The 15837-nt window shown below is 39.4% G+C and overlaps 1 protein-coding gene across 1 annotated transcript; it reads right to left on the bottom strand.

Moving 5' to 3' along the window:
- Nucleotides 1-56: 56 nt before the first annotated feature.
- On the bottom strand, nt 57-14269 carry LOC114458817 (DNA repair and recombination protein RAD54-like). The gene is made up of 5 exons (XM_028441200.1): nt 14161-14269; nt 10356-10430; nt 9644-9754; nt 9487-9547; nt 57-187 (listed from the first exon to the last, which is right to left on the bottom strand). The coding sequence occupies exons 1-5, from the start codon at nt 14161-14163 to the stop codon at nt 63-65; spliced, it is 375 nt and encodes a 124-aa protein (XP_028297001.1). The 5' UTR covers nt 14164-14269; the 3' UTR covers nt 57-62.
- Between the last annotated feature and the right edge of the window lie 1568 nt (nt 14270-15837).

The following is a 15837-nucleotide window of genomic DNA, read 5'->3' as shown; positions in this document are numbered from 1 at the left end:
GTTTAGGGGGCTAACACTTTTACACACAGGGCCATACATTTTTACACTTTTAAATTCTGGCTCTACAGTACACTATGCAAAACTGCATAATCCGTTTCCTGCTTTACCTCCGGACTTTCCCACAGTTCTTCCTCTTCCTTCTTTATGTGGAAATGATCCTGGAGCTGCAGTCCATGAACAGATTCTCCTTTACAGGAAACAAAAAGGGTTTGATTGATTTTGTTATCATTGTGTATATTTTCGAGAGGTGGGACTGACTTGATTAAAAATGAATCTAATTAATGAGAAAATTTGTAATGAATTAATCTAAATTAATGGCCTAACAGTATTTGACATAAGAAACAACATTTTTTTTTAGTTGAAATGGATTTTGGTATATGACTGAAACAATGAAAATACAATAAATGAACTTAAACAAAATAGTGTTTGCATCACTGAGTGCTACTATACTGTAATGAATAAATAATGATTGCATTGTTCAAAAAGCCACAAACTTAACATTTAACTAAGCTATATTCACCACTTTTCTGGATTTTTTTTTATAAAACAAATGTGTGTTTGTGTTTTAAAGGAAAAAAACAGGACTTAGTCCAGAAACATTCCAGAGAAGTAGAAACTGAACAGTGTAAAATAGTTAGAATATCTGTGGCATGAAATAAATAGAGCAACTGATGAAGCTGATGAATTTAGTTTGAAATATTCTTTTCTACATCGCAGTGATAAGTTGGGTCAGACAATGCTATCTGTAGCAGTGCTTCTAGCCCCGCCACATCCTCTACCACAGAGAGTGGTCGACTGTCCACAATCATTTATCCACTGACTGTTCATTTGTCACTTATGGATTTATTCATTTTGGCTCTGAACCCTGTCTGAGTGTCCAGTGTGGTTTGGAGACACTGTCTGCTCCCACTAAGACTGTTGTCCGTGCTAGCTGCTACATGTTGGCATTAAGCTGCTAGCTGCTACGTGTTAGAGGTAGAAGCTGAGCCTAGAAGAGCTCTGGTGATAGTGCCGTGTCTCCCCAGGTGATGATGTGGATGGTAAAAAGGAGGTGTAGTGTGGAAAAAAGTCTTCATTGAAGCTGACAAAATAATACAAAGTTTATTAAAACAAGCAGAATCAAAAACCAGGGCAGAGACGGAACACTGGAGGAACAAAGGAGGTCAAATCATGTTCTGAGGCAAAAACAGGAGAACTGGAGATATCAGTTCAATGAGAGCAAACAGGGTCAGATCATGCTCTGAAGAAATCCAGCTGGCCATCATATATAGGACTGACGAGAAATCTGAAACCCAACAGGTGGAGTCTAAGGCTTTAGCCTTAAGACAAAGAAAGGAAGTCACAAATGTCTATTACGGTGGTAAGAAGTCCCATACATCAACAAACAAAGGCCAAAGTTAGACTGTTTATGTATATAGCTGTAAATGGAGGAAAGATCAGCCTGGGAACAGGCAACTTTCAAGGTTCACAAGTCAATAAACATCCCAACAGCAGAATAGCACAACAATAAGCAAATTCCACGATTGACAGGCAATAAACATCCCAACAGCAGAGCTACAGAAATAACTGGCTAGGATTGCAAAACCCTATATGTTTAAGGCCACCTGTTGAAGGCCCATACTCAGTTTTTAAGTGAAAAGGTATATAGAATAAATTAATATCATATTAAGCAGTCAATACACCTCAATAGACAACTGTTTCTTGCACAAGTTGCGCACAACGGGGCTTTTGTTTTCCATCCGGTGTTTTTATTTAAACTGATAATAATGCTCACAAAACACAGCAATAAACTCTCCTCTGGTTCTCCCATTTCTTGTGTTGTTTTCTGTGCATCCAGAGCTGCCTGTCTCCTGGTTCCTAAATCTAAACAACCACGGCAGGCCTCACACAATAATAAACAAATCAGAAGATACGTAAGGCGGGGTCTTGACGAGTCGTGTCTAGACACCTCACACAACACACCAACTTGTCGACATGCTTTCAGAAAGAAAGATCTAGAGGACAGACTCCATCTGAGATAGTATGTAGCTACCCAATTTTGTTCACTGTTTATATTGCTCTGTGTGTGTTATAGTGTTAGTTTTACTCATGTAAAAAAACTAACACTGCATGTGTTTTCTTCTCTAAATAACTCTCTGTGTAGCAGAGCTGCTGCAGCTAACAGGGCTGATTATACATTCTTAAAGAGACAGTGTCCTGAAGGTGATTTACTTTAAAAACGACTTTCTGCAACTCAGAGCTGCCCTGAAAAAAGCAACACCACATAATTTAATCACATTTCAGCCTTAATGAAGGAAAAAGTCAAAGTTACACAAAATGTTGTTATTGTGCTGCTAGTGATTAATAAAAGGGTCTTTGTGGCTCCACTGACTTTGACCCATTATTGTTTTTCTTGTAAAACTATTTAATATAGTATATATATATACTTTAAAATAGTCTTGAAATGATTTGAATGAAAAAAAATTGTGATGTGATCGTGGGTTTACAAAGAATAAATCGTGATAAGATTTTTTTTCCCCATATCGCCCACTCCTACGGGTGTGTTTTATTTGTTTCCAAAGGTGCATATTTTAGGTTTATTACCAAATACCAGTAATGCTATTGTACAACTGTATTAGATACAGAGCAGCCATTTTGAGGTATAGGGCTACAGCTGTGCACGTGTTTAGTGAATTATATATTAAACTTAGTGATTTGACTAAAAGCATATTTCATAGTTATTGTTAAAAAGATAAATATATAAATAGTGATTCATTTCATAGTGAAAATAAGTAAAAAGGGTAAAAGGTATAAATATATTAAAATACATTGGGTTACAAACAATGTACATTTTGTATTGTATTTTGTAATTTTTGAGAAACTGTAATTGTGTAAGTATAACGTGTGACTAGTATAGCTTTACTAAGCTATGGCCACATGGACTTTGGGACTCTTTAAGGCCATTTAGAATAGAATAGGTATCTGGATTACTGCTGTGGTTGATTGTGAAAATATGTTAGAGGAAGAACAATCCTTGGTGTGAAGTAAATGCAGCTGAACACGTGCTGTCTCCATTCTTTATCACAGGCTGAGTTACAGCTGAGTACTTCATACACACACACGTATTCCCTCTGAACCCCAGAGGAGCAACAATCTTATAATTATTTTTGTATGTAATAGTGTATTTCCATGGACATTGAGTCTGCTGCTAAGACATTCATTCAATCAAAAATCACGTGATTACCTTTTTAATGACCTCCTTTCTGTTGCAGACAAGGAGAGCTGAGGTAAAGGTAGCACTGCCTTGGGCCACAGTGTTTTAAGTGGGAGCCCCCTGCCTCTGTCATCAAGGCATCAACATCTGTGACAAACACCTACAACATGAGACATGTCCCCAGATAAATGATGGAGAGTTGGTTGAAATGAATATTGACAAATAAATGTATTTTGTCAATTTTTTTAATTAGTTTTCATTTCTAATTTCTGGTTGATTAAAACTCGCATTAGGAGGCCACAGTGCAGGGAGAGCCGCTGGCATGGAGGTGAGGACATCTGTCTTAAGGTAGAAATCAACGTTAAAACAGGCCAAAGCCATGTTAAAAAAGGGCACATCGTCTTTCGCTGGAACACATCATGTCACTAAAGTCTTATTCTTGTCATTTTCTGAAACTTGGCAGCCCTGGTGCATCAGCATTATGACACCTCTGACTTTTATAACAAACCACTTTATTTTAATTGTTTTATTTGTTTCAAATATTTAAAGGTTCTTGAAATTCCAATTACAATGGTAAAAAATACTAATGAGAAATACAAGTTGATTGCGTTTGAAAGGGTGTACTTGTATTAATATTGTAGCGACCCGGCAGGACTTTGGGGGGGATTGATGGAAGTTGTGGGGGAAGGAGTTGCCCTAGTTAGTCGGATAGGCCAGTTTTGTTGGGAGCGGAAGAGGAACTAAAAAGAAGGGGGGAAGAGAAAAAGAGTGACTCCTCGTCCAGTGGCTAGTTGAGTTAGCTATCCGCTTTTGTTATTTTCCGGCACTCCTCCAACCCAGTATTAGCCTGTTTTTGAGGGTAATAAAACCCGGTTCATCCGGTTAAACGGCAGCCAATCAGTGTCCTCGTCATTTGGCTAGTTAGCCCCGTAGTGTCGGGCCGCAAACGCTACAATATGATATGTTATCATTACATTAGTGGTTAATTTGGTCTAACAAAAAATAATTTGTGGAACAATATGTCGTCCAGCAAAATCTGTTATCGGCCCAGGCCTAGCTCTTTCACTTATCGGCCTGTCCATCTTGTGCACTTCCTTCAAATTTGTAAAATAATAGCTTAATAAAAAATAATCATGAACATGGTTAGTGAATAGTGGACCTCGTAAATTTACCTTTTCAAAGTGAGAACTCATACTGTCCTTTTCACACACAAATCTGGCTTTACTTTATCAATAACATTACATTTTATTTATAAGCATTTTTCAAAACTACTTTATAGTTAACAACATAAAACCCTCAGCCTGACATTTGAAAAATCCTCAAAATATTAACCGTCACAAAAAATAATTTATATTGATTTATTGTGACCAAGTACTGTACCTATGATGAAAACTACAGGCCTCTCATCTTTTTTATGTGGGAGAACTTGCACAATTGGTGGCCGATTAAAATAGTTTTTTGCCGCACGGTACTTCAGTGAATTTATAGTTGGAAATGGTTCATCCATTATATTTTTAATACCGGTAGGGAAATAAAACATGAAATATGATTATTCACGTGTTAATGCATACAATTTTATTACGTAGTAGTTTCTGTGACAAGCACAAAGATAACATTTTTTGCCACTAATCAAGAGCCCTGAGTGAATGTCACCTTACAGCAAGGTATGAATGGTCCACCTCCTTTCCTTCTGTAAAATCAGTCCACAACAAAGTTTTTTTTGAAATCCTCAAAAATGCTGTTTTTTCACAAAAAATTGACCGACTGGAATTTTGTTATTACCCTGGAATCCCCCCATTAGTATCAATGTTTTGGTGTGAGAATGGTTGGTGGGTATTGCATTAAAAGACCTACACCACTCTACACACACAGACAGACGGACGACGAACTGATGACAATACTCTTCAGCCGAGGCTGAGGGTAACAACTACAAAAAAAACAAACTACTAGAAAGCAGAGGTGGTCAGTTGCTTTAATATTGCTTCTCCCATCTGTTTTACAAAAGTGCATCATTCCCGCCCTCTGGAGACCTGGGTAGTCGGTGTTTTTTCGTCAACCAGGTGTAGCCTGCTGTGTGGAAGTGAAGGGACTGCCCTTTCTTCCATACTGCTGCTAAGCTGCTCCTATCAGTTTTTAAAAGTGCTCATATCAGCCGTAACTGACATCTGGACACCTCCTCGAGTCTGAATATGTGTAATATAAATATGAACACTATTAAAATACTAACAATCTCTGGAAAAACAAACGCTGTTAGGTTGGAAATATCAACAGAGTAAACAAGCTTGTTTACGTTTTTTATCCCTCTCAACCTATGACCCCCCCAGATCGCAGTTCCAGAGTGTGAAAAGGCTTATTGGCCGGCAGCGTGGACAAGACATCTAGCCTTTTAATATAATAGTGCCAGTTGGAAGTATGTATTTATGTGGGAGCTTAAGTAGAGTTATCAATTATGGCCAAATGAGTATGTGTTTGAAGGTTGGAGGTGTACATACTCTAGTGTTACAAAGGGGTATACTGTATGTGCGGGTGCAAACTAAAATAGCGTGTGCATTTTCCCTGGTTTCATTCTATGGGACATGCACATGATAAATGGATAAAGTTGGCATCAATGCTGTGGGTTTAGGTGAAATCTGATGAGAAAAAAAAAAAAACACATTTGTACAAATAAAACTATTTAGCATTTAACATTTCTTAGTGCAGGGGTGATTATCATCCAAGGTTAGTAATTAATATACAAACATATGTAACTTAGCGAGCAGACTGAGAATAACTTCATCTCTCAATCATGTGTGTGGCTCACACTTCCAGAGGAAGCATGGTGTGTGTGTGTGTGTGTGTGTGTGTGTGTGTGACTCACTACTCCTGTGGCTCGCACATGCACGCACTTCAGCCGCACACATGCACACACTCAGTGAGTCACATCAGGTTGAATCTCACGCCCCAATGTGTGAGACTTGAGAGCTTTGCTAATATATCAGTGTGAGTGTAGCTGCTCAGATGGCCTTCCCCCCTCTCCGGTCTAACCCTCCTTCTGGTGTAACCTGCGTTGAATTCGCTGTGATTTCAAAATAAAATTAAAATGAATGTTTTGAAACGTAATCACCACAAAAGGATCAGTCAAAAAGTATGTTTCCTCAAAAGAGAAGTCCACAGGAGCTCAAAACTTGTGAAAGAGCCTTAAACTCTCTCACTCGTGTGTCTGCTTGGCTATGTACGGACACGTCTGGTGCGTGACTCAAGCTCACCACTGTGATTGGCTCTGGCACGCACCGGAGTGGAGCTGTGCAGTGATTGGTTCTGGGCGCACACGTGACTCTAGTGACTGTGCTTCGGTGGACAATAAGGCTGTGTCCGAATATTCCCTCCCATCCCCTTTACTATCCACTGTTCCTTCACCTTCACAAGGGTATAAATAGCGGCCGTGATAAAAAGGAAAAGAGGCTCAATGCTCCCTTTTTTACTTCCTTTAGCCTAGAAAACACTGATGCATCCTTTACCAAAGGAGGCGAGATAATGCTGACCCACAATTTCTTTTGGCGACAACATTTAAAGGGGCACGCACACCTGATCGCTGACAAGTAAAGGCTGGGATACACTGTGCGATTTTTTTCAATCGTTGCACTCAGCTCCAGCTCAAACTGTGCAACTCAGATGCAGAGTCGGATGTGAGCAGCTCACGATTCATGTTCTCACACTGTACTGTCCAAAGCTGAAGCTTCGCCATTAAAACAGATGAAGAAGAAAAACCCGGAAGTGGAGAGACACTTGCAAATCTCAGCAAAAAGAGCTTTAAAAAAAGAAAAGACGGCGATGTGATGGACCAGGAGCTGGATGGACAGTACAGTCCGTCAATTTTACAGCGGTCCTACGGTGTTCGCGCATGCGCAGTGTGAGCGTTTACGGTAAGCCAGTCCGTGGCACTGCTTCAACTGTGCGATACCCTCACAAGGAGCTCACGAGGAGCGACTGGATTTCAAACATGTTTGAAATCCTTACGACCTACCATTGCTGATCGGGAGCTGGTCGTGAGGTGTTAATCGCTTCTCGTGACCCCATGTGTACTACACGATGCACGACACACGATCTAGCAGAGACTCACACGATCCCACAAAATAGTCGCACGAGTCAAAAATCGGCTCAAAATGGGCCAAAAATCGCACAGTGTATGCCTGCCTTAAGGGAGATCATGTAAGTCATGCAGTAATGTGCTTTGAACAACTTTAAATAATGAATCTAAAACCCATCTCGTATTATATGTAAGACATTATCAGATTATAACTGACACATAAAACACACACTGTTCTTCAAGAAAAAGGGATCAGATACGCCACAATTATGCAATAAAATAAATTAATTTATTTAATTGCAATAACAAAATCAGAATTTCCTTATTGATCCCAGGGGGAAATTGCTTTTGTTACAGCCACAGAACACATCACAAATAAAGAATAAAAACATTAACAAAGACAAAGAAGAATAAACAATAAATAAGTGTATAATTAAGTGAAGACTGTTAAAAATAGGGGTCAGAAACACACACATTACAGTAGTAGAAAAAAGTAGGATAGATAATAATAATAGTAATAATAATAATAATAAACAAATATATACCAATATGATTCACATATTTACAAAATAATACAAATATAAAAATGTGATTTAGATATATACAACAATCATGGAATGATTTCCTGTGGCATTTCTGTGGAGCACCGTGGTTGGATCAGCCTGGTGCTGAAGGTGCTTCTGTAATTGACCAGCACATCATGGAGTGGGTGGGACACATTGACCAGGATGGATTTCACCTTGGACAGGCTCCTCCTCTCTGTGGCACTCGACACCACTGACTCATAAAACATCCTCAGCATTTTCCTTCAGATGTTGAAGAACCTCAGCCGTCTCAGAAAATAGAGGCAGCTTTGGTCCTTCCTGTAGAGGGAGTCAGTGTTCCTCCCTCAGTCCAGTTTATTGTCAATCACCACTCCCAGGTATTTGTACTCCTCCACAATGTCCACACTGACCCCCTGGATTAAGACAGGGCTGACTGGCCTTTTTGTTCTCCTCAGGTCCACAATCAGCTCCTTGGTCTTTGTCACATTGAGCTGTAGATAGTTCCGCTCACTCCATGTGACAAAGCTGTCCACAGCAGCCCTGTACTCCAACTCATCCCCCTCCCTGATACATCAAACCACTGCAGAGTCATCGGAGAACTTCTGGAGATGACAGGTGTCAGTGCAGTAGCTGAAGTCCGTGGTGTAGGTGGTGAAGAGGAAGGGAGAGAGTACAGTCCCTTGAGGGACCCCGGTGTTGCTGACTACTTTGTCAGACACACAGTGTCTCAGGCGAACATACTGTGGTCTGCCAGTTAAGTAGTCCACAATCCAGGTCACAATGGAGGAGTCAACCTGCATCTCTGTCAGCTTCTTACCCAGTAGAGCCGGACGGGTGGTGTTAAAAGCACTGGAAAAGTCAAAGAACATGACTCTCACAGTGCTCGCCGGCTTGTCCAGGTGAGAGTAGACACAGTTGAGCAGGAAGGTGATGGCATCCTCAACTCCAACCTTGGGCTGGTAGGCAAACTGTAGTGGGTCCAGGTGTGGTCTTATAAATGGTCGGAGCTGCACCAAGATAAGTCTCTCCAGGGTCTTCATGATGTGGGACGTCAACGCGACTGGTCTGTAATCCTTGGAGCCGCTGGGACGTGGCGTCTTTGGAACAGGAGCCAGGCAGGATGTCTTCCACAACGATCAGATGTATAATTTACGCATGATCACTGATGGCACAATGGTTACATTTGAGAGTGTGTGTGACACAGCGCTGCTCAGACCTGCGCTGGATGATGGTCAGTAGATCATCTTCAAAGAATGCAGACTGGTTGACAGACTGTGTAGTTGTATTAACTCAGATCAATATCAATATTACTAGGTTTTAAAGTTGTTTAAAAAAAAAAAAAAAGATTTTTATTGTGTATTTATTTTTCTACTTTAATAAATGTTTGAACAGCAGACAGAACTCCATCTGCCTCAAATGTCAGTGCTTGTGCGCACTGACGTCTCCACAATAAACGAGCAAAACGCTCATTTAAGTAGGCAACTAATTTACTACCCTTTATTTCAGATCTTTGTGAATCCGGCCCTCAGAGTATAACTTACCTTGCTTTATACAACCGGAAATTCAGAGTTTCTTTTATTTGAGCACAAACATACTCAAAGTTTTAACACAACCCGCTTTCTGGAATACCCCTCTGGTGATGACAGAAGGAAAAAACAACAACATAAGAGGAAAAGTGTTACCTGAGTAGTTTGGAATGGGGATTTTGAAAGGCTTGGAGAGGATAGCTCGGATAAATGCCTCCTGTAGACAGATTTGAACAGATGTTACGTGATCAACATCTGCATTTAGTAAAAAATGCCAATGAAACGTGGTTCGTTGCTTGTTTCCAATGCTTACGTGTTTATCTCCATCACTACAGGCCGGTTGGTTGTTAGTGGGAGTCAGAGGCTTTCTGAACTGAGAAATGTGGCTTTCTTGCAGCTCATTCTCACTTTTTCTTCTTTTCTCCTGAGAAACCAAGCAGTGTTAGATCACGATTGAACAGGAAAGTAGTGCATTAAACACAGATCTGAGTACAAACTACCACATCTGTACAATCTTCCACATACACACACATTACAAACATTATCTTTATAATCATTATTTGGATAAAGCAATAACTGCAACTAGGGCTGGGCAACATGGACAAAAATATCACATCACGATATTCTACTTATTCTTCTTGCACAAAAATCCCCAAATTTTGCACAAAGGTCCAGTCTCATTCCAGATTGTCCCAGCTGCAAAAACAGGCCAATCGTCCTAAAGGTGGCGCTACAGTACGCCTCTAAAATTTTAAACTTTGGAAATTCCCAATAAATCAACCATATTTGCTACAGATTTCCCCAAAACGTTGCCCCAACAACACTGAAGAAACTGTTGTACTCATGTAAACACACTACATACTGATTTTGACATCAGAATTCGTACGAGTAGTACGTTAGGATGATATTTACAACATGGCCTATCAATCTGAGCTCAATGTGTTCAAACCGTAGAACACAGATGGAAAAGTTGTTCATGTTTTATTAAAGAGTTTCTCAGTCACCATCATGAGTAACACTCCTACTTTTCTGAGTGTCCAGTCCTGGTCCACCTCGTCCTGGCTGCGTTTGGCCCGCTGACTCGGTGCTTGGCTCCTCCTCTGTGTGTGGACAAGTGATGACATCACAATCTTTATCAGGTCTTGATTTATACGTCACAGTTTTCATCAACTACATTTTTTCGAGTGACGATAACAAGACTATGAGTAATTTAAAAAAATACACGTGAATGAAAAGTGTATCAAAATATATTGATATTGTCATCAACAAATAAAAATCAAACTCCGGTTGTAACGACGAGGTGACGTTACTTATGGACTGTTACACTTATGAACTGTTGTAATTTAAAAAGAGTCAATTGTAATACTGTGACAAACTGCAGTGCTTAATGAAATTAAGAGACACATTTTTGTTGTATTGGTTTAATTAATTTATTGGTCAAATGGTGAAGCACATGGTTCAGGCCACAGGATTCATCTAGTGATAAACACAGAAAATCCATTTCAGTTTAATTGATAAATAACTTATCAGTGACATGAAAGATAAAACAATTAAATATGTTCTGGTGTTTTGCATATGATTGAGATGTGATCTTCAACAAAGCTTACCTGTGCATGCTCTCTTCCTCTTTCCTGAGGTGTTCGGGTAAAAGAATTCCCCAGGGCTTTTGGACACCTTTTTATAGTTCCAGGTGGGAGAAACCAAGCAGAAACTAGGAACAGGGGAGCTGGATGTGTGTAGCTCAATGTAAATATGTAGTTTAATAATTTAGGAGATGTAAATAAGATTAATGATATTAATACAGGGTTAGTGTTTGTGATAATGTCTGTTAGGAAGTGTTTGTGTAAATATTTATGCTGTACTTTTAATATGCACATTATATGTCACCCCATGCTTGGTACAGGCTAATTAGTGGTACACCTGTATATAAGGACATTCATTCTGGTCAGTAGAGAGTGGAATGGAGATTGAAGTACACGGTGCTTGTGGTGCAAACTAAAAAATAAACAGATAAAACTGATGCATCAAAACCTGGAGCCTGGTTTCCTTATTGACTGCCTCCACTGCTACGGTTGATCCTTGACAACGGTATAACTTTCAATAATTCATTCAGAACTCATACGATCATGTGGTCTTTAGGGCTGTGCGATATAGACCAAAACTGATATCTCAATATTTTTTCTTAAAAATGGTCATATATATGATATAGAGCTGCACGATTATGGCCACAATAAAAATCAACATGACTTTGTTCATACTGTAATCATGATTAGAATCACAATTATTTATCATATTTGGTAAAAATATTTTTTAGTTTAGTTATTATGGCACTACTTTTAAACAAATATGTGTGGAGTTTACAGCGCAAAAGTAAGCTTTAAAAATGAATTATAATTAAAAAATAATAATTAAAAAACAATTACCCCAATAATTTAAAATGTACCAAAGGCTAACTGAATAAATACACTATTACAGAGTGCAGAGCCTGTTTAAATGTAAATATTGCCAACAATCAGGTTAATCTAACGTGGCAGTAAAAATGATGGAGGTATATTTGTGTTTTTATCATTATCATTAATAAAATTTAAATATTTTCAATCAAAAATAAGTATTTTAAAATCAAAAAAAAAAGTGATCAAATGCTAAAAAAAAATCATGTGAGACCCAAATAATTACATTTGACACTTTTTTTTCATTGATTGAAATGTTTTAGTGTTTGGTTGAATAATAAAGACACAAGTGTACAACCTGTAATATGGCCCAAATACAAAAAAGATGACTTCAATCAAAAAAAAAAATTTAATTTTAAAATGTTTTTTTTGCATTTGAACACTTTTTTACGTTGATTCAAAATAATTTTTGATTGAAGTAAATTAAATAAAAAAAAAGGTTTTTTAATTTAAGTTTTTTTTTTTTAATTCAATAATAAAGACTCAAATCTACCTCCATACAAAATTGTGATCACAATTAAAATTCAATTAATTGTGCAGCTCTAATACAAGATAAATCTAGATAATTTTAATTCAAATGAATTCTTACCAGAAAGACAATTCTGGGTTAAATTTGCTGATGTAAAATGCCACACAGGCACAAGATGTGACAAATTTGTATTTTTCGACTATAAGGGACAGCACGTGTGAGTGAGTTCTTTAGTAATCCATCTAAATGCGCTTTTCATGCTGTTCTGAGAAGTAGAGAAAGCAGCGACTCCTGAAAATAATTATTTAATACAAAATCCAATGTTGGTGATATTGTAATTTCTGTATCGTCAAAATAGAAAACTCGATACATCTTGAATATCGAGATATTGCCCAGCTCCAGTGGTCTTACTCATTATTCGCATCAAATATTTCTCTGTGTGTTTATAAACATTAATTCCATCCAATATCAGAGGGGTATTCCATAAAGGAGGGTTAACAAACTCTGAGTCTATCCATAAACTCTAGGTCAACATACCCCGCGATGGGAAACTCTGGGTATCTGATTCCATTACAGCTGGTATGAAGTGGGTCAATCAACCCTGAGTATGTAAACCTTGGGTTACTTACGTGGACGCGCGCCATAAAAAGCCATCATCAATGGATCGAAGATGACTCGAGCTGCCATGGCAACCACCAGGAAAATAGTGATTTATTCACCGTAATGGGTGAAATAAGCCGGTGTTTGAGGACTGAGCCTGTTCTAAAGGTGCGTTCAGTCTTTAGTAACTATAGTGGCTTAAATCACCTGTAATTAGTCACACTTTTTGGTCGCTTCATCACTTTATTGCTTCAGTGACGTGACGAGCGGTGAATAATATGAATAAAGTGTGTCTGAGGAGACGTGTCAGCAGCATAGGATGACTGCATAGAGAGTCCTCCTGTTACACTGGATATAAAGACAGTAAATGCCGCTTGATATCGCATCATTTATATTGATTTTTAATGTAATATTGTCGCCAGAGTCCTCTCGACGTCCTAAAAAATGTCACAAAAAACACTGAAGCGGGACGCGAACCATCACTTCCAAGAGCAGCGTCACAATTCACTGTGCCATCATACCTTCAAAGAGCCGTGATCTACAGATTTAACTGTATAACAATATAAAACAACAATCGAGCCTTAAAAGTGGATTCATTTAAATTATCATCTCCTCCTTTTTATTATCCACAGGTTTGTATTCAGGGAACTTTACTACAGACGTCAGTAGATGTTTTAATGCAGATCAACCTCAGTGACTTTCACTTAATGATCTACATCCACAATATTATAAAGAAAACTACCGTTTGCACAAAAAAAACGTAAAGCAACACATTAGTAATGATGTGATGTGTGTGTGATGTTACTAATGTGTTTCAGAGAAAAGTGTTAAAGTTCATTAAAGTGTTCAGGTGGGCGGAGCCAGGTAGATAAAACCTGCCAGCGACCAGGTTTAGTTCACGGACAATGTTTCCATGGTAACATACTCAGAAGAACATACCTCGCATTTAGGACTGGGATACTCAGAGTTTCCCTCATTTGAGCCTGAACATACTGAGAGTTTGTACATAACACGCTTTATGGAATACCCCTCTGGTTGATCAATGCTAATTGACACTTTAAAAAAAATGCATAAACTCTTTTAGTAGACATTTAGTTGACTATAACGACTAAAAACTTGCTGTGAGAAGCAACGTAGCTTTGACTGACTGATTAATAATTATGAGCTTGGTTGGAAAGTTAAGTCCAGCTCCATGTACTACAGGCTCGGTGAAGCTGGATAATTCAGGATATGTTGATCCAGCTTCTTGGAACAGGGCCCGGGTCCTGTTTGCAGTGAACACAGTATGAAGGAGTTCATAAATGACCTCACCATGACTGTCAGTCCGCCTCATGTCTCACACTGTCCTCAGTAAAACACTGGAGACTCTGTCTCCATGTAGAAAAGCTCAGTGCACACACAAGCATGTTCGCGCTAAAACTTTCACAACACTACTTCTTCTTCTTCTAATGGTTTCCGGCAGGCTGTACACTAAAAGAAGCGTAATGCTGCCCTCTTCTGTTCACTTAGATTCTCTCCATTTTAGATTCTCAAATAGAGGTTGGAAGATTGGAGATACCTCACGACTGCCTTATCTATTAAAATCGACTCTGTTCTTGGTGCAAATATTGACTTTATTGAAAACACTGTCAGCCCAAGAGTTGAAAGTTCTTTATATAACATTCCCCTTTCAACAGAATAACATCCACAGGCCAATAGAACATGGGAAATAGTCTCAAATTGACCACACTGACATAATCCATCCAGATGTTTGCCTATTCGATTTAAATATGCAGCTAGTCCACAATGCCCCAGTCTTAATCTGGTTATCTTAACTTGTATTGATCGGCAAGTTGCCCACAGGAGTCTAGTGCCCTGCACACAAGATTGACACTTAAAATAATGCCTCCCTCTAGACTCATTCTCCCACTCCCTTTGCCATTGCTGATACACAGTAGCTTTGAAAACACTGACACACTCAGCCTTCCCCAATAGGACCACATATTCAATTTCCGTCTCGAGAAGAGCCTTCTTTGCTAGCCTATCAGCAGCTTCATTCCCCACAATACCTGAATGAGATGGGATCCAGGAAAAAACAATACTAGACCCCATCAACTCTATCCGGTGAAGGCAACACAAAATCTCTACCACAGTATCTATCCTAGCCCCAGAGGGATGGTCAGAAATTGCCTGTAAGGCAGCCATGGAATCCAAATATATATACGACATCTCAGGTTTATTTCGTTCAATCCAATCTAAAGCCCACCTAATGGCTAACAACTCAGTCGTGAACACAGATACATAATCAGATACACGTGTAATGGGGGTTGGGGAGGTACTGGGGAAGTTTGAATAACAGTGAATTGACCAAAAGTTTATGGAGGGAGAGTAAAGCAACCGGGTGTGAGCACCCCTTAGTTACCAAGGAGGACAGCAACCATGATGTCACAAATTTATTAAAAAGATTAAGGTAAAACAGATTAAAATGCCCACAAATTAAAATCAACGTATGCTAAAATCCATTAACGATGTGGGCTAAGGAACGAATAAAATAGGGGAAAAAGTCACTGTCCACAATAAAGTGCAATGTGCAGCTACGCCCAGGTCCTCCGCTCCCCCTTGTCCCAAGGCGGTAGATCCCACTGGTCACAGGCTCCCCTGAAAATGCAAAACATAGGCCAGCACGGGGGTCCGAGACTACGTCCGAAGGAGGGGTGTTGCCACGTCACTTACAGGGCAAGGCAGAGTTCCCCTCTGCCTCTGCGTGTATGTGGCTCTTAACACTCCAATCAGTCTCGATACTTCCCGCTGGCTCCAGCCCTCCACACGCTGGGACACCTACACAGAACAACTACCGGCAGTCAAACGTCCCACAACAATATCCCCGATCTGACTTTGTCCAACAAGTGTTACTACGTTCCCATAGGGTACTCACACGGAAGGCAGAGTCCTCCTCTGCCCCTGCGTGTATATCGCCTCGCAACACTTGTGATCCCGGCGTGCTTGTGG

The sequence above is a fragment of the Gouania willdenowi genome, unplaced genomic scaffold (genome assembly GCF_900634775.1).
Source record: "Gouania willdenowi unplaced genomic scaffold, fGouWil2.1 scaffold_188_arrow_ctg1, whole genome shotgun sequence".
Taxonomy (NCBI): domain Eukaryota; kingdom Metazoa; phylum Chordata; class Actinopteri; order Blenniiformes; family Gobiesocidae; genus Gouania; species Gouania willdenowi.
Note: the sequence above shows the minus strand (reverse complement) of the source record. Positions and strands in the feature narration are given on the sequence as shown.

Coding starts and splice junctions, on each gene's coding strand:
- LOC114458817 (XM_028441200.1), bottom strand. Junction 9,755..10,355: donor AGGACTGGACACTCAGAAAA/GTAGGAGTGTTA, acceptor TTGGTTTCTCAG/GAGAAAAGAAGAAAAAGTGA. Junction 9,548..9,643: donor GTAGTGATGGAGATAAACAC/GTAAGCATTGGA, acceptor ATCTGTCTACAG/GAGGCATTTATCCGAGCTAT.